Source organism: Typopeltis vanoorti, chromosome 6, assembly GCF_054136105.1.
Source record: "Typopeltis vanoorti isolate ZY-2024b chromosome 6, IOZ_Tvanoo_1.0, whole genome shotgun sequence".
Taxonomy (NCBI): domain Eukaryota; kingdom Metazoa; phylum Arthropoda; class Arachnida; order Uropygi; family Thelyphonidae; genus Typopeltis; species Typopeltis vanoorti.
Genome location: NC_143554.1, coordinates 15,205,299 through 15,225,239, shown reverse-complemented (window position 1 = coordinate 15,225,239; position 19,941 = coordinate 15,205,299). Strand labels below are relative to the sequence as shown.

General features: G+C 36.1%; 1 protein-coding gene across 1 annotated transcript in view; it reads right to left on the bottom strand.

Moving 5' to 3' along the window:
- Positions 1-19,941, bottom strand: part of Vps13D (vacuolar protein sorting 13D) — a 1,260,195-nt gene that overhangs the window by 806,092 nt on the left and 434,162 nt on the right. The window contains exons 30-31 of the mRNA XM_090393926.1: positions 10,726-10,881; positions 461-712 (exon numbers count right to left, since the gene is read on the bottom strand). Coding sequence (XP_090250052.1) covers positions 461-712; positions 10,726-10,881 — 408 coding nt within the window. The remainder of the gene's footprint in view (positions 1-460; positions 713-10,725; positions 10,882-19,941) is intronic.

Here is a 19,941-nt window from a genome sequence, read left to right as displayed (position 1 = left end):
TAAGAATAATAATATATACATATAAATATATATTAACTTGAGATATTATAAAGTTTCATGTTATTTTTATCTTCTTTACAAAATAAGACTGCCAACCGAATTAAATTTAACAACTAAGTGAACTCGGAATAACTTTATTGACACAAGAATAAGCAACGACAATTTAAAAAAAAAAAAAAAACAGAAAAAATAAGGAAAAGCAAGATGTGTACAAGTCCAGCACATAGCTACCTGATAATACAGTCACCTCTCACTATATCAAACTATCAAAAAAGCCAAATAAAGTCCGAGTAATAATGCTGTTCTAAAATAAAAAGCACTACAACAAATCTTATAATCTTCCCTATCAGTTTTCTACAGCGTGAGTTGACTATATTTTCCCATAATTAAAATTGTTAGTATGCACATAACTCATAACAGTGAATACTTAATGTGCACATAATTTACAATAATAAATTACCTGTAGAGAAGTTTCATAGCAGTCTTCCTTTTTGTACTTCAGAGAAAACTCTTGAAATGTAAGGCAGACTAAACTTTGTTTACCACTGTCCAAATTGCCTTGCAATTCAACTGTAAAGTCAGGAATCAAAAAAAAAGCTTGAATGGCAGCAGGAAGTTTCTCATCTTCATTTTTAATAGTGGTATTTACTGGTATCTCTTCAAAGGCTGTTTGCTGGTCCAATTTCAATGCAGACATACTTGGCTCTGTGTCCTTTAATGGAGAGAGAGATGATATGAATAATAACGAGCAAAAGTATTAACTGTTATATATCCTCTAAAACTTATTTTTGTCAATTATAAACTTTATCAAAGAACAAGCTTTCGTTTCACTAAAAATAGGAAATAGAGTACTTTATGTCAAGGTAAAAAAATACATATTGCAATCAATATAATGCTGATATTTTATATTTATAAATATGGCATATCAAAACATAAATTACAGGCAGAATAGCATCATTTATTTGTAGAGTTATAACAGAGGGGCAGCCACCAGCTCGGCACACCAAGGTGGTACCCTCTAAGCATGGAGCGGAAAGGAATGTGCAACAAAGACCAAATTTGACTAGGCTGAGGAACAATGATGTCAACAAGACTGATGACAATCTCAGCCCACAAAATCACCAATCAGATCATCATAAAATAACTCTCAGCAAGACCTTCAAGATAGGAACATGGCACATCAGAGGACACCTACAACCTGGGAAACTAGACATAATACAGAATGAAATGGAGGACAATAAGATACTAATCTTAGGGTTGGCCGAAACTCACTGGAAAGAAAGTGGTCATTTTACAACACATAAGGGAAATAAGGTGTTTTTCTCTGGTCCAGACCATAACAGTGAAAAGGGAGTTGCCATCATTGTTAATAAAAACATAGGTAAAGCATTAAAAGGATACAACAAAGTCAGTGACAGAATCACAACAGTAATATTAAACACCAACCCAATTCCAACAACGCTGATAAAAGTTTATGCACCCACATCAAATGCAGAAGATGAAGTAAATGAGGAATACTGCATAGACCTAAATGAAACTATGGATACAATACCAAGAAAGGATATTCGAATAGTTCTAGGAGACTTAAATGCTAAGGTGGGATTCAATGCACATGATGATCACTTAAATGGAATCATTGGAAAATACGGACTGGGAATTAGAAATGAATGAGGAAAAAAACTATTGGAGTTCTTCATTGAAAGGGAATCAGCATTCGCTAACACTATGTACAAACAGCACAAGAAGAGACTATACAAATGGGTAGCACCTGGGAACCAATGTAAGAATCAAATCGACTACATTTTAATTGACAGAAGATGGAGGACACTAATCAATAACACCAAAACACTGCAAGGTGCAGACTGTGGAGCAGACCATCAATTATTAATCTCTAATTTAAATATCCATCTGAAAGCAAACAAGAATAACAGCAATGAAAGATATGACTTTTCACAAATGGACAACAAATTTACAATGGACATTGAATCAACGCTCAAGAAACAAAAAAGCACACCTCAGGAACAAAGCATTGAATCATATTGGATAACCTAAAAAACAATTACAAAATCTGCAGCCAAAAACATCCCAATAAAAAAGAATGGTAGTCCATGGATTACAAAAGAAACCCTTGCATACATGTATAATGCTAAGCATTATACAAGCAAAGGTGAAATACCGTATTACTAAAATACTCTGGATTAGAGATAGATGTTGAAAGTTTTTTCACTTGGTTATAACCTAAATAAAGATACCAAGAATATAATTTCTTGGTATCTTCAATTTTCGCTTGGTTATACTACAAGTCCAATAATAAAGACGAATGGTAGTCCATGGATTACAAAAGAAACCCTAGAACTAATTGAAAAAAGGAAACAAATTAAAATAAATTGGCAAAATCCAAATTACCTGAACAAAGCTATTAAGAAATCTTGTCAAAAAGATAAAAATAGCTATATCCAAAACATCTGTAAAGAAATAGAAAGACACTCCAACTCTCATGAAACAACAGATTTATTCAAGGAAGGTTAAGGATATAACCAAAAAAATTCAAACCAAAACTTAATATAATTGCAGAGGAAAACAGCAAGATCATAAATGACACTAATGACATAGCCAGAAGATGGAAGGAGTATTGTGCCGAACTTCACAAGGACCCAACTATTCAACAAGAAGATAGAGCTATGGAAAAATTGGAAACAGAACCAGAGATCCTCAAAAGTGAAGTAGAACAAGCAATCAAAAAATTAAGGAAAAGCAAAGCCCCAGGTCCTGATTCAATACCAGCTGAAATGCTCAAAAACCTTGGAGAGAATGCAGTCAACTGGATTCATGATTAAAAAACGTTTAATTTTCTTCTTTAATTTCCAAAAAGCTCTGGAAATACTTTTAACGGGATTATATTGATCAAGTGCATATAATAAACAACTATGTTATACCAACTAAGGCTGTCGGCATCTTCAGGGTACATAACTGATGTAAGGCACTAAAAAGTAAAAAACTGTTGTCAACCGATTCCAATTATATTAAACAAAGAACAGAGCACGTACAATATATGCATAGAGCGTGGATGATATCACTTGTTGTTATTTAGGAATGTTCTATAGTTGGCACTATAATTCAATTCTGGCAAATGGAATGATCTGATAAGAGTCTTCCAGATCACGGGCAAGATTAGTCCTTGGTTCCTGTTATGGTTTTGTATACAGCGAGCAACTGTTGTGGTCTCCTTAAAAATTCGGAAGCGGAAGTCCTCCTCCATGTAAGGAATTGTGCTTCTATCCCACTCTATGGTATGGTTCATTCTTGAGAAATGAAAAGCTAACCCCGATTTTTCTTCTCTGTTATTATTGACGTCACCTATGTGTTCTTTTTGCATAATTTCAAGGCTCCTTGAAGTTTGGCCGATGTAATTCAAGCCGCACAAGCAGGGTATATTATAAATTCCAGCATATTTGGAGAAATGATGGCTATCTTTTGGAGATCTTAAGAATTGTCTAATCATTTCTGTGGGTTTAAAGGCCACTCTTATTTTATGTGGTCTAAGGAGTTTAGCAATCTTATTGGAAACTGTCCCCAAGTATGGAATGACGATGGTAGAAATATAACGTATATCATCTTGTTGTCTCTGTCGGGGTTCAGAGAAAAGTATCTTGTGGACGAGTCTTCGAGGAAATCCATTCATGGTAAGGTTGGTGGGTATCGGGGATAGTTCTTCCTGGAGGTCTTGTTGATCTGTTGTAAGGAGAGAGGAATGGTTCTTCAACATGTGTACAATACTAAGTCTGAGAAATGTAGTGGGAGGAAGTGAAATGTAAATAACGTCCTGTATTGATAGGTTTGCGGTAAACTGAGAGGTTGATACCACCATTCGGAAGCTTCTTAATTAAAGTGTCCAGAAATGATAATTGGTTATCTTTTTCAAGTTCTAGAGTGAATTTGATTGTGTGGTGTAGAGAGTTGCTTTTGTTAAGAAAGGCGAACAGGTCCTTTTTTGTGTGGTTCCAAACGATAAAGATATCTCCACCATACTGTGGGTTTAGGAGTTAAAAGATTTTACTTTTAAAATCCTCCATAAAGAGATCAGCACAAGATGGAGAGAGGGGGCTACCCATTGCAAGGCCAGTCAATTGCTGATATATGGTTTTATTTCATAAGAAAAAGTTTGATGTTAAACAATGACGGAACAGAGAAGTAATGTCTTGTGGGAGCAAACTTCCTAAAATGTTGATGACTTCCTCCACAGGGATGTTAGTGAATAGAGATGTAACATCCAGGCTGGCGAGTAAATCCATATTGGAGATAGAGTTGTTCAGTTTCTCAATGAAATGGTGCGAATTTCATACATAAGTATCCGAATTATGGACATGTGGTTTGAGGAGGCCTGCCAGGTGTTTAGATAACACCTGGCAGGCAAATTGATTCCATCCACAATCGGGCGTAGTGGTATTCCATTTTTATGTACCTTAGGAGCACCATATAGTCTTGGTGTTAGTGGATGCATGGATTTCAATCTTCATTTTAAGTCTATAGACCAGTTCACCATGTGACGTATTAAATCGTTGGTATCATTGTGGTTCTTTAGTGTTGGGTCTGTGACTAGGACACGGTAGGTTGATGTATGCGACAGTAAGCTGTTAATCTTATCTTCATAATCACTGGCGTTTAAAATCACTGTTGAATTTCCCTTATCTGCTTTCAATGCGATAATGTCTTTCTTTTTCTTCAAACTATACAATGTTCATTTTTCTAGAGTAGTGATGTTTTTGTTAGGAGTTCTGGAAGATGAGAGGATGATACTACTTTTTAATCTAATATCATTAGCTATGGGTTCCGGTAATGACGAGACTGCCTTTTCTATATTACAAATGATATCCACTTTAAGTACATTATGAGGTGTTATTGCAAAATTAAAACCTTTTTTAAGCATATTGATCTCTGGTTTTGTTAATACATGATCCGATAAATTAAAAATAACTTTGCTGTCTGGTAGAGAAGGTTTTGACTTAAAACATTTTGTATAAAGATCGTTAAATTTTTTTAATTTCATTACATTTGCTTGTTGTAAAGGCTTTATCATAGCTAATAGTGACCATTCCGGCCAAATGCGACCATATATCTTGATCTAAAGTACTAGAAATATCGTCATAAATCTGATAATAGTCTAAAGCTATTTGGCTTAAAAGAAATCAGTTGAAAGTTTATTTTTCACTTGGTCAGACTATAATAAATTTAGTTTAATCCTTTATCCAAGTGTGTGCAAACAGAGTTTGTGCCTTAAAGTATCTTCAAGACTGGGGTAAAGTGGTACAACACCGGGCAATTCCTTGCAAAGGTGGAGCAAGCTACCAACACCCTATCTCAGTATCTCCCATAATGCAAAACACATCTCCTTGCAGATATGTATAATGTTATGATTAAGGGAAGGCCCACTACCCAGACTAGTTTCGACCTTAATTGAGGTCTCTTCAGTGGAAGCCAGGCCCAAGTGGAGATACCAGGCAGAAGCATTAGCAAGGTCATCTCCTCCTATAGGAGCTGCCAAACGGTGTGCCACCTTTTTATTAAATTACTCTGGATTTAGAGAAAGATATTGAAAGTTTATTTTTCACTTGGTCAGACTATAATAAATTTAGTTTAATCCTTTATTCAAGTGTGTGCAAACAAAGTATGCACCTGAAAGTACTGAAGTCACTTTCAGGCACATACTTTTTGCACACACTTGGATAAAGGATTAAACTAAATTTATTAAAAGAAATCTGGTATGCTGTATCCGTTCATGTACAAGCGCCAAAGCTGTTTTAAAATAAATATGTTTTGCTACCTATATATGGAAATAGAACTTCTGCATTACTTCAACCTTGGTATTACTTCTAGGTCTGGTTCCAACTGACGAGACCTGAATAAAGGTCGAAACTCGTCTGGGTAGTGGCCCTTCCCATAATGCTTAGCATTTCACATGTCTGCAAGCATATGGTCTTTGTATTATGGGGTACTAAGGCAATTGATGTGAATCATTAACCTCTATATACAAGTAGCCAGTCAGGAAGTGACTTCACACACACAATTTGTTTGCTTACACTTGGATAAAGGATGAAACCAAGAATATAATTTCTTGTATCTTGAATTTATAGTATAACCAATTGAAAAAACGTTCAACAGCATAAGAAAAGTTGATGCTCCAAGAGAATGTGAATTTATGTTAGACAAAAAGAGAAGGGAATGATCTGGGATGTAGGGAAAACGGTTGGATTTGAAGAGAGTTCTGGGATGAGTAAGGAAAAAATGAAATGACTCAATGAAAGTTTGGAGGAGTCACATCTTATAAGTGGTATCAGTGAAACAATGAGCTGTTATGTTTGTATATGAATTTAAGAAGAATCAGAAACAGGGAAAATGAATTGGTTGATTGACTGAGTTTGATCACCCAAAAATTGTTGCGATAAGTGAGTCATGGGTGGATGATATCTTTTAAGAAATATAGATGGAAGGGAATGAAGTATTGTAAGGGAAAAAGGGTGGTGGAGCTACTGATGATAGAAAAAGAGTCATGTCCATACAATGTAGAGATGCGCGGGGGGATGGGGGGGGATAGTGGTAATGATTTTGAGGCAGCATGGTGTGAGACAGAGGTGAAAAGAATGAAATACTTCATTTGATGTTGCTTTAAACCTGGTAATGTGGAAGGTAATGACCAGGAAATGTATAAGCAAATTAGCCAAGAAAATGAAAAAAGGTAATCATTATAGGTGATTTTAATTATGGCAATATAGATTAGGATGGTGGGATAACAACTGGAAGTAAAGAAAATGAGTTTGAGTTTTTGAGAGACAACTACCTCAGCCGATATGTAACAGAGGACATACAAAGATTGAGGGTCTTAGATTTGATCAATTCACCAGAGGATGTTATTATAAATGAGGTGTCACATCTCCAACCAGTTGGTGAGAGTGACCATGAAGTGATTACCCAGGTGGTTGCCAGCCACGAAAGGACTTCTGTGAGGAAAGGATATATGTGGAACTACAAGGCTGGTGATTACAAGAAACTCAGGAGACAACTTGCAGCTGCAGCATGGAAGCAGCTGCAAGTTGTCTCCTGAGTTTCATCTCCTTTCCATCCAAGGAGTTGGATGGAAAGGAGATGAATGCTGCTTAGGTCATATTCAAGAATAATGAGGTTTGGCCATTAAATAACAAGAGTGGTTGCAAAAATGTGGTTTATTATTACAATTGTACAACTTAGTTGTTATCCCCTTCAACACACTCCCTTTATCTATCTATACACTGTAAAACTTGATATAGCTTGGAAATACCAATGCACTCTACATCGATTTTTACAGAGGTCAAGTCTCATTCAGATTGTTACAAAAATAACCTTGTTTGTCTCTATATATTTTATGCTAAATATTAATGTAAATAACCCTATGGGAATTGACTGTACTTACTGCTTTAACAAAAATTTCTAGAATGTAAAAAACAAAGGCCATGCTTCGCCACCGGAACTTTGTATAATAGCTCAGGCTCTGCGTATAAACACCTTCAAAGTTAGTGTCAAAGAGATCGGCAGCATTCAGACAAGTTTCCACTACCCGACATGATAGGATTAAAGGAGTGCACGAAGGAGAAGAAAGAACGGGTCAGTCATAACAGAAGATCAAGGAGACGTGCCAAATTCTTTCGGGGTTACAACCCTTCAGGCAAGGTCTGGGAAAATGTGAAATAAAAAGGGAGTGAGTCGAACATCAAAGTGGGCAGTTAGAGGCAGAAGTTCCAGAAGTAGGATCCAGAGGACAGGACATTACAGCGAGCCATGCCAGAGGAGAAGCCGATCGGAATGACGAGAGAACAGCTGATGTAAATACCCGAGGTAGTGTCGGTCGGATGTCTTTTTAGCACGGGAGGTCAACCGAAGCCAAAAGCTGCAGAGCGAACTTCAAGCCTGCATGCTGAAATCTCTTGCCTGAGCTTTTCGAGTACCGGAAAATTGCAGTCCAAAGCCCGCCAAATATCCCGACAAAATGCCGCCTGAAGCAAGACTCTCCAGAAGGAAGCCTTAGACCCAAGATGAAAGAAAAAACATAGGGACTTTAGTGCAGGACCTTTGGATGAGTGTGCGACACAGAGCCTCTGTAACTTTGTTCCATCTTTTGTTGTACATTCCTTTTGTAATCTAGGAGATATGTTATAGATGGACTGATATGAAATAGTAATAAGAAGTGTCTATAAGAGAGTCCTCTGATTTGTTATTAATTGGAATATAATTTGTGAGATAACTTGGCATAGCTAGCTAACCTCTTTGTGAGTAAATTAGTTTCAATAATTTGATTTAATAAGCAGAGAAGAAATTGAGTAATTATATTGTATAGTCATTTAGTATCAAAAAGGGAAAGTTTGTTTCTTTATGCTAAAAGTCTAAAGGATAGGTAGAGAGAGTAACCTCCCTATCGGTACTTTGTTATTAATGTATATAAACGTGTTTTAATTATATGTCAATAAAGTGCCGCCTGATCTTTTATTTTACAATGCACTGTTCCTAAATAAACTCGGATCTGTGAGCAGGAAACAACTAAGGCATTAAAAGTGTAGTTTAAGTACTTCAGAACCATGACTGTTTATGTAAATGTATTGAAGGAATTTATGCTAGTAAGAGAAAGAGAGTGAGAGAAAGAGCTTATGGATGTTTTACTGAGTCTTATGCCAATACAGAAATACTGGTGGCGCAGTCTTAACAAATAAATTTTCCAGTGTTCATAGGCATACGACTAGTAAATGCGAAAGGTAGATATACATAGTTCGCAATAGAATAAGTAAGAAAGGTTACGAAAGCAAAAGCGCACTGCTAATAATGAAGATATTATAATAGCGCATGAGACATTAGACGTTACAACACCATTACATACGAATTTTCCATTGTTGGAAGCAGTGCTGCAAGTCATCAGGTGTTATCTGCTTCAGTAGTGCTGCCATTTTCTCCTTTACCTCATCCACTGACTGAAAATGGGTGCCTTTCAATGCGGATTTCAACTTTGGAAAAAGGTAAAAGTCGCATGGAGCCTAAGTCCGGTGAGTAAGGTGGATGGTCCAACGCTGGGATCTTCTAGTAGAAGCAATGCCTAAATGTATCCAAAGGTCAGTAACCAAAGGGAGTGAAGGGGTAGCATCAATAGCATAATCATATTAAAAATTAGGATATTAGAGAAGCACTTGACTGTTAGCATTCCATAATATGTGATAAGAGCTAATCTCAGGTCGTATAGTCACTTAAACAGAATGGAAGAGGAGAGGTTAGCTATGGAGGTATTTGTTTCCATTATAGAAGGAAAAAGACTCACAGGAAGACCAAAATTGGTCTTCTTGTGATCCGATAATAAGTGCCTTAGAACAGCGCTTCCCAAACTGTGGACTGCAGTCCCGTTGGGGGCCATTAGTTTTGTTGGGGGGGGGGGGGTGAAATATAATGAAAACAAGTTTAAAATGTTTTAAGACTAAGTGTGCCATGTCAAATGTGTATGTAAGATGCGCTAAAAATGTAATATTTTCATTTGATTTTTGCGATATTCGCTGTGTACATTTGTATTGAATATAAATACAATAAATATTACAATAATTTATGTCTGTATTATGATTTTTTTTTCAATGGGGGCATTGAAATATTTTAATTTTTCCAAGGAGGGGGGGGAGCCTTTACATCCATAAGTTTGGGAAGTACTGCCTTAGAAGACAGAAATATATCTGACAATATTGGAGTCCTAGCAGATAAAATTGTCAATAGCTTTATCCAAGTGTAAGCAAACAAAGTTTGCGCTTGAAGTATCTTCAGGATTTGGGCAACTTGTATCAAAGGTGGACAAAGCTTCACATTACTTGCCTTAGTATCCCATAATGCAAAGCACATCTCCTTGTGGACATGTATATAATTCTATGCATTATGGAAAGGGTAAAAAAAAACCTTCTGATTGTCAATAGCAAGTTGGTAATGTTGTAAACTTTTCACATAGTAGTAGGATAATATCCAGTACACCCCTACTTCCCAAGAGAGTACGTACCAAGAATTTGATGATGATCTGAAATTGATTTTATCTCAGCAACTGTACATCCAGTGGGTTACAGCATCGAAAGGGGGGATTCCTGTTTCAGATTTATCCAAGATCTCTTTAGTATTGATCGATCTGGTTATCGATGATGTGTACTGGAACTGGTCATCCTTTTTGTTTTAATGATGGACATACTGTGCTCAAACCAACCATGTTTGAAATTTAATTTAGTGAAATGGTGAACTAAACATGGAAATACAAAGCAGGAGAGGCTGAAAAGTTCTGATAAACTTTTCTTTTCCATTGGGATATTTGTGAAGAAATTAACAGCTGCCCACAACAAAGAGTGGATATTACAGGAAAATGATCACACCCACATACATTATCACTTTCCTACTTAAACAGCAAGAAGACAGATCGTGAATATATTAAGTCAGTTACAGTGAATGTTTGACTAAGCATATGGAAAAAGGTGTTGATTACTCTTATAAAACATATGCTCTGCGACCTTTCCTTATGTTAGCATGTGCTCTACCCTAAGGAGTGTTATGGTTCAATAATGAGTAATTTTGAGTATACTTTCATCATAATCAGATCATAAAAATGAATGGAAATTTTTTTTTTTTTTTTTTTTTTACTGGCCACTTATAACTTTTGCTTATTGAAATATTATGAACTACATAAAATCTTACCTTATTTTCAATAGGCTGTTCCGAAACCCTTTGGTCAAAAGCTTTCTCCAAGGCACAATTTTCAACATAAGTAATATTATCTAATGTCTTAACAACCTGCTGATACTGCTGTTTTGAAAGGCAAACCTTAAGGGAATTAATAACACTACCGCTTACCTATGATGAAAAAAAAAAAAGTTTATTTCCACAACATGCTGCAGTATTTCTTGATGTAGATCAAAAATATTCTTAAGAAACTTACAGCAGATTATATAATCAAAACAATAGCTACATGTATTTATCTAAAGATACAATACTCACATCAACATTGACTGGAATATGGCAATCAGTATGTTCTAAGATAAAATCCTATACATTTGGAAAAAAGCAGTATTATAAATGATTAGATGTATGAATGAGATAAATGTGTGTTTTTATGCAAAGGAGCAAAAATCAAGTGTTGATTATAAGCACTCTTTGGGTAAGGCTCAAAACTATGGAAAAAGCTATGGGATTATTTAAGGGTTATATTAAGCTAAATAAGTCTGAGGCTTGTGACCAACCATGCAATAACATTTTCCTGCAGAGCCTGTTACTAATATTTACCTGGATGATGATAAACCAGGATGACATTTATGACACATATTCTATTCTCTTTTTTTTTTTTTTTGGCTTAACTGAATGCAAATATGATGGTTTGAGTAACAATCTGATACTTAAAAGTAATGAAAATAAAGCACTACTAATGTAAGAAGCACCAAAAGAAAAATGTGGAGGGTTAGCAGATTTACAAAAAATACTATGTTGGTATAACTGATTTTACTGAAACAACACAAAACAGGTTCTAAAAAATAACTATGCGCCATGCTATATTCAAGCAATAATGATCAAGAAAAGGAAGTTGTAACTTAGGTATTCAATACTAAACAGAAAGATAATATTTAAGAATGGCAGACAATCTAAAAGTAGTGATATGGGCAAATTTCAAATTAAGAATTATGTTATCTCACAGAAGATTCTAACAGTGAAGGAATGTTATGAATTATTATTATTAATGAATGAATTATTATTAGAGAGGATAATTGACTTAAGTAAACAATGAATTAGGTATAAACAGTTTAGTTGTAAATGAATTCCTAATATACAGAAATGTTTTGAAAAAATTTCTAAAGAAGAGTAAAGCTAATTTATTTATTCCGTTTCCAAACACAAGTAGTACAGTAGTAATTAAGTGGTACAATGTGATTTACACCAAATTAGGATATATTACAATGAGATCAGCTTAGATTTGGTAGGTGAATTATACAGGGAAATAATTAAATATGAAAAAAGGAAACTATACATAACTTATATACAAAAGATATGGTCAGATGTTCCTCCAGTATCTTGCACAATCAACTGCTCTTTCTGTGCAGGATATAAGATACTCTTTTGTGCATGGTGATGGAAGAAAGGTGCAAGCAAGAAGGTGTACCATGGACTGGGTTGTCCCACACTCACAATTGTCTGGGTCAGTGAGGTAGCCCCATTTTATAAGGTTTTGTTTGCAGCGTCCTGTCGTTAGCAGTCTGTTGAGGCTTTTCCTCGTATTCCAAGTCCAAGTGGGCACCACGTGGAAGATGTTTGGCTATTGGAATACCAGTATTATTTTCAGGATATAGTGCAAGCCATTGTTGAAGTCTTGTCTCTAGGAGGTTTTTAGGTGATTCAACAATTGCCAGGAAGCTATATAGGGATCTTAGTCTTTGGGGCACTGCGGTCTGGTCGAATAGTGGGTGGCATTCATCATTCGTCTGCTTCTTTCATCAGCTGAGAATGCAGATCTTCGAATTGAAGCAGGTGCAATACCGGCCAAAGTATACAGGTCTTTTAATGGTGTTGGTTTCAGGCATCCTGTAATTAAGTGGCAGCTTTCATTCAATGCTGGATCAAGTTTTTCAGCATGGCAGGATCTGGCCCATACTGGGCAGGCATATTCAGCAGAAGAATAGCAAAGGGCCAAGGCAGAAGATCTCAGTGTGTTAGGATCTGCACCCCATTTGGAGGAGGTAAGCTTTCGTAATATATCGTTTCTTGTATGTTTTTTCTATGTGGGTTTTATATGAGAGGATGCAATCGAAAGTCACATCAAGGTAGATTGTGTTCCAGGAATGTTCTATTTAAGAGCCTTCCCAAGAAATCTGTAGCTTCCTGTTGGCTTCCTTATTAAGGTGGAAGAGGCCAGTCTGAGTTTTCAAGGGGTTTGGTTTTAGTTTGATTGCTGGTATAGTATGTGGTTAGACTATTTAAGGCAAGTGCTAGAGTAGTTTCAATGGGGCTGAAATTTTTTGATTGAGTAGCTATGGGAAAGTCATCAGCATAGATAAAATTTCTAGTTCCTGGAAAGATGGGGAGATCATTGCCATAGATGTTGAAAAGTAATGGTGATAACACACTTCCCTGGGGGGAGACCATTTTTTTGGAGGTGCTCTTCCTATCCCCCAAGGTCCACATAAAGCATCTGTTTTCCAAGAGTGAATGGGTCAGGAGGCCAAGGCGATAGTCTCTAGTTATTCTGTATATTTTATTTCTGAGTGTGAGATGGTTTATGGTATCATATGCTGCAGCTAGGTCTACAAAGACTGCTCCTGTGGCTAGTTTTTGCTCATAACCATTTTCTATATATTGAGTGAGGTTGAGAATTTGTGATGTGCAGGATTTGCCTGGTCTAAAGCCAGCCTGCTCAGCAATAAGAGTTTCGTAGAGTTTAAAGAGGTTGCTGAGTAGTCATATAGGTCTGTAATTTTTTGCTTCTGTTGGAGTTTTCCCTGGTTTCAGAAAGGCCACCACTTTGGCATGCCTCCAGATAGTTGGTATCCTTAGGGTTCTGAGGCAAATGTTGTATAGGTTTAATAACCACTCTTTAGTCATGTTTCCAAAATCTTTAATCTGTTCATTACAGACATCATCAAGGCCTGCAGATTTTCTAGGTTTTAATAGGTTTATGGCATCGTTGAGTTCAGTGATGATGAAATCTGAGTTAATCATATTTTGTTCCTCACTTGGGGTTCTAAGTATTTTTTTTTTTTTTGTGCGCTTTTTAGGGAATTTTCCATTCAGCAGCAGCTGGTGAGCAATTTGATTAGCTGTTACCTGTGGATGCTCATATGGCTTAGTGAAATCTTTCCTAATTCTGTTGATAAAGTTCCATGCCTTTCTGCTACTATGGGTCATATATCGCTTCTATTTCTTTTTTTCCATGAGGAACACCTTTCCTCTGCCATCTTGGAGCAAAATTTTTCTCCGGCTTGGAAAGTCTCTTCTGAGAAGGGGGTCGGGTGTGATCAAGTTTTAAGTAATCAGCATACTGGGCTTGTATGTCACTGGAAAGGCCTGGAATGTAGTTTGTGCGGCATCCTCGGGGGATGTGTTTAGTGGAGATTTTCCTCAGTATTTGTATGAATTCAGGATACTCTTGAGGGTTTGGAGGGACTCGTTCTAAGGAGCAGCCGAGATCTTCCATAAAACCCTTCCAATTAGCTTTTTGGAAATTAAATCATCTGTTAGGGACTGTGTTAGGCATAATTGCTGGGTTGATTTGAAGCATTATAGGCTATGTTGAGTATGTGGAATCGGATTTAAGACCTTTTTAACACAAATGTTGGATATTTTTGAGCTAACAAATATGAGTTGAGTGGAACAATGCTGAGTTGGATGGTCTTTCGGCAACTATGCAGTGGCCTAGGGATCGTCCTAATTTTTAGAGGTCTTTACTTAAATACACCTCAATAAAGGTCGAAACCGGTCTGGGTAGTGGCCCCTTGCCTTTAATACAAAACATCATACATCTCCTCCAGGAGATGTGCTTTGCATTAAGGGTAAATATTAAGATTAGTGATCAGAGCTTATTCTACTTTTACCAAGAGTTGCCTTGGTCTTGCACTACTTTGAGGGTCAGCTAGACTTCCAATACGTGCAGGCACAAACTTGACTTGTCTGCTTGCTTACTTGGGAAATGGAGTAAAACCAAGTTTAAAAGAGCTTGGTATCTTTAACATTTATTATACCCAAGGTAAAATACTTTCTACATTTATATCTCCTCCTGAGATTTTTATTTAATAAGGTTAAAACACCTTATGGTAACTTGTTCTGGTAAAATACTTATAAGCTCTGTATTACTAAAATCTTGATATTTGTAGCCTGGCTCCCACTGATGAGACCTCAATAAAGGTCGAAACTGGTCTGGGTAGTGGCCCCTTCCCTTTAATACAAAACATCAACTCGACATTCAACTTTGCTATAATTAGTTCTGCTCACAGATTCATTTCTGTATTCTAAAAATGTCAAATTCCTCCCTAATGCCTCATTTTTAATAACACTGCCGTGTATACCATCTATTCATTCCCAAATTTTTCTCAAAACTAATATCTGTAGTCTCTAGTCTTTGATAAGCTGTTTTATTTCTAACCCAGTTCTCAGATCCACATATTGATATTGGTTTGAACACCTCTTATATACAGCAAGTTTAGTGTTTTGGCTAATTTCTCTGTTATTCCACAAACATATATATTCAGTTGATCCCCAACCCCACTATACTTTCTTTGTTTCATTGCTTGTCTATTCTTCTTTCTCATCTGTCAGATGACAGGTTGATTCCCCTGTGCAAATCTATGCAATATGGCTTTATCTCTGGCCATTTCTGACATCCCAGAAGCTCGACAATTGTGACCTTTCGATCAGAGACTGTAGAAAGTTTTTTTTTTTTTGGTCTACCTCTTGATCATCTTCCTCCCACAATTCCATTCACGACTATATTTGATAATCTATGAAAGGACATTCTCTGGAAATGTCCAAATACTTAATTGCTGTTTAAGAATTATAGCTATGATATCTTCACTATAGTTTAATTCATGTTTGGCTTGGTCATTTGTTTTGTGTTCTGACCAATGCGTCTTAATTATTTTTCTTAAGCATTTCATTTCGAATGCTCTGATTTTCTGCATTTCTTTCTGATTGAGCGTCCAAGTCTCGGCTCCATATGCTGCTGTAGGTATAATAATGATTCTATAGAGTTTAGTCTGACACTTTTTGAAATGCTGTTATTTTTTCATATTTTGTTTAATTTATCCATATTATGATCTATTGCCATATATAAAGTGTCAATAAATCTTCACTAAAATTGTACCTAAATACCTGAAATGATTTATATGCTCTATAACACAGGTGGCCACAACGTGGCTCTTTTACATGCACACACCAAAGGGGTATATGGTAGTCTAATATTGAGCTTTCCAACATAGAAAAAAAAATACTGTTCCTTGCTGGATATTCTGGAAGGAACTTTATTTTTATGGCATAATTAAAAGATAACTGTTTCCTTTGGAGTGTATCGACATAGACACTTGGAATAGGTGATGTGCGAAATGCACCAGTGACTATCCTTATACCCTGATGATGGATAGGATCCAACCATTGGAGTGTGCTGTCTCTAGCAGAACTGTAAACTTGGGAGATGCAAGTCATGATAAAGGCAAAGCAAAGAACATCAATCTAAACACCATTCTGTAGAGGAAAGAGTGCAAAGGATATTCTATGCTCTTTTGTACTTTTTTGTTGATGAATGTGTGTAGGAAACATAAGCTTTCTGTCAAAGACAAGTCCAGAACCTAGCTTCTCATTGTCCCATTCTTAAATCAGAATCTGGTTGAAGATGATGTTTCAAAATAACACACTTTTTTTTTTCTACTGAAAACATAAACCCATTACTAAGCACTCATGCAGAGATACAATCAACAGTTTGTTTTAATTATCTTCCTATTCAAGAGGAACAGAAAATTGAAGTGCTGATGTGGCTGGGATAATGTACTTTCCACTCTGACTGAGAAGACTTGGCTGAACAGAAAGTTTAATAGTCAGGTGTCTCCTGAGACCAAGATTAAAGAGGTCTTTTAAAATGCCATCACCTGGCTGTATCATAAGCTATTACCACTTCAAAGAAAACTGAAAGCAGATGTTTTTATTTCAGGAAAGCATTTCTTAAAGATGTTTTTAAACGAACCAAATGGTACAACTTTGAACAGTTTCCACAAAAGCCATGTCATGTGTTGGAAAAAAGTTCATTGATATCTAAATGCTAGAGAAGCTACCATTTTTTCAAATATCTTGAAAAGACTACTGGTCAAAGTAAGAGGTTGACAAATGTTAGCTCGTGTTGGAACCTTTAATGGTTTTTGGATGGAAATAACAACTGACATGCCAAGAATACAGAAACTCTTGTAAACACATGGAAAGGATTATGAATTCACAGTACATGTTATTTTCATGGTATTGATGAAAACACAGAATGACAAGAAAATAATATTTATTAACTTCTTTGTTGATCTTTTGCAGATATTATACATGGTACTGTGACAAACTGTTTTTATGTTCTGAAGATGATGGATATAATACCAACAAAATATCAGCACATAAGTTAATAAATATTATTTTCTTATCATTCTGTGTTGTCATCAATACCATGAAAATAAACATCTTCCGCTGTAAGTGTTCTTCTGTAGTCTGTTAAATAGTAAGCGAAGAGAGATCAGGAGATGAAAGATGTTTTATCTTGTAATGGATATCATTAGGACCTACTACACTGAGATGAGAGAGTAATAGTGTTCTTTTTAATTTCTCCTTATGAAATTTTTGATTATATGGCTATAGCCATTTGTAAGAAAGTTTAGTCTTCGGTTCTCTTGTTGGTCATTCAATATTAAAAATTCAGAGGAATACGAAGTTGTTGCTCAGATTCTTGCGAAAGTTTCTTACAAAATTTCGGCAATGGCTTTAGGCTCAGCAACAATACATCCATTACGATCCACGGTAGATCAATGGTGTGTTCTACAACTACCTTTCATTTTCCAGATTGTATCTCATACAATTTTTATATTGGTTGTTTGATTAATTAACGATGTAAACTGGATCCAGATTGCTTTTGATTCTGATGTCCACCATAAAATTCATTGGCATATGCACATTTGAAAGCAGTTAGTTTTGGTGAGTATTCAAAATATATTCCATGCTACTGATTTCTTTTGGCTACTTGATGCTCGGGAGTTCCATGAATGGTGTCATGGATACAGGGGAAATCAAGGTAATATTTTGGGAATTGCAACTGTTGCTGCATGGACAATACAATCTGCAACATACTGTACTGTCTCAATGACTGCTTCAGCATTAAACTTTGCTATATGGGAAAAACTATTTCAGCCAGCATGGTTGATTTTAAACATGGGCATTTATGTAGGGGAACTTGGTTCTGATAAGAAACAGGGAAATGATTGTTTTCATGTTCTCTTCAACATCTGATATGAGTAGTGAAAAAATGGCAGCGGAGCATATTGTAAGATCTATAGCAGAAGCAGGTATGCATGTGGAAGAAGGTACTGAGCCTATTATTCAAAAATGGAAAGGTCATTACTGTCAATTACCTTATCCATTGGTGTTGGCCCCACAGAGTGTTTTGACAGACAAATTACTATTATTTCAGGAGTAGTATTAAGTTGTACCTATTGAAAATAAGTATGACTGCCCACTTCACAACAAGCAGGTCCATTTCCAGTTCTGTCCTTATGAATAACAGCGAAATTGCTCAAAGTGGAGTCCACACTGGGTTTTAAATGTTTCCTGCACACAGAATGGCTTGGGTCCTGTGTTGTCATCGATTGATATTTTGGCAAAATCCATGACAGTTCCACTGTAAATATTTTCCTATTATTTTAGCTTCACAATCTTGTCTAATTTCTGAGAAGTTAAGGGCTTACCTTTATCAGGTTTATATTATTAATTGATTTTGGGAAGTAGGGATAGTTTATATTATCAACTGATTTTGGGATGATCAGTGTCCATATCATCTATCATATAATACATCATCTAATATATTAAGCATTTTTAATTATATCATACATATCATGTGTTAGGATCATTTAGTAAATTTAATTTAATTTCAGTGGATACCATAGTGTGTGCATGTATATATATGTGTATATACAGGGTGTTCGGGATAAATTTGACAGTTTCGTAAGGAAAAAGAAAATCTTCTTTGTATCTATTAAATTTAATGAATTGACAAAAAAACATTACAGGCAGAGTTAATTACAATACTATCAACAAGATTTACTCAAAATAACCACCATTAGCATCGATCACAGCTTCAATTCTGCTTCGGAACCTCGAACAAGCTGATGCTACAGTCTCCCTGGGAAGGGCCGCAAAAACTGTTTTAATTTTATCCATTAACTGGGCTTTTGTATTACTGGAAGTGCGATTGGTGTCTTTTTCAACTGCGCCCAATACAAAATAATCCATGGGGTTAAGGTCTGGGGAGTTTGGAGGCCAAACATTTGGACTGGTGAAGCCGTAGAAATTTTCAGACAACCATTTTTGACTTTTCCCAGAGGTGTGGCAAGGGGCCGAATCCTGCTGCCATACATACGGCCTACCATTGGCTACCCTTGTTATCCAGGGCTTGACTACAGTTAGCAACTCCACGAACAAAGCCTGAATTCCAATGCCAGGGTTCTTCAACACCTGTTCCTGCAGATTTGCGAGGAATTCTGCTGTACGAACGCAATCAGATCGTCTGCTAGGGATCTTTCTTCTTGCTACATCCTCGTAGTCACCATTGCAAGTCTCTAGTTCATGCCTGATTGTTTTTACTGTATTCAGGGAGCATTGGGCAGCAGTCGTAATATCCTTATTTTGATGGCGGGCACGAATCATCATGATACAAGTTATTCTCTTCCATGATTCAGGTGGGTTCCAGCTATCCATCCTTTCTGACATCTTGTATATGAATGAAGAGAAGTGTGTGTTAATACATGTAACTTACGGAAAAATATAATTAATTATAAATATGTCAAATTTATCCCGAACACCCTGTATATATAAACCAAGTATAAAATGTTTTTGGTATCTTTAACATATATTTTTTGTTTGTTTGTTGGTGTTTTTTGTGGGGATATCTGGTGGTTTATCTTTCAGTTATATTCATAATTGTTTGACATGTTGTTTCTTATTGAATTGAACTATTTTTGGGGTTGTTTCAGGAGTGAGTCCATAAGTTGTGGGACTGATGCACTACTCAGAGAAGCAATCACAATCATAAAGTTCAGTATGGTGAAATTATCAGATGTTGGAATAGACATACGAGTGTGATGTGCTGTTGATATTTACTTAACTGCCATCTTCTCAGCATAACAAAGTTTCAAGAAAGGT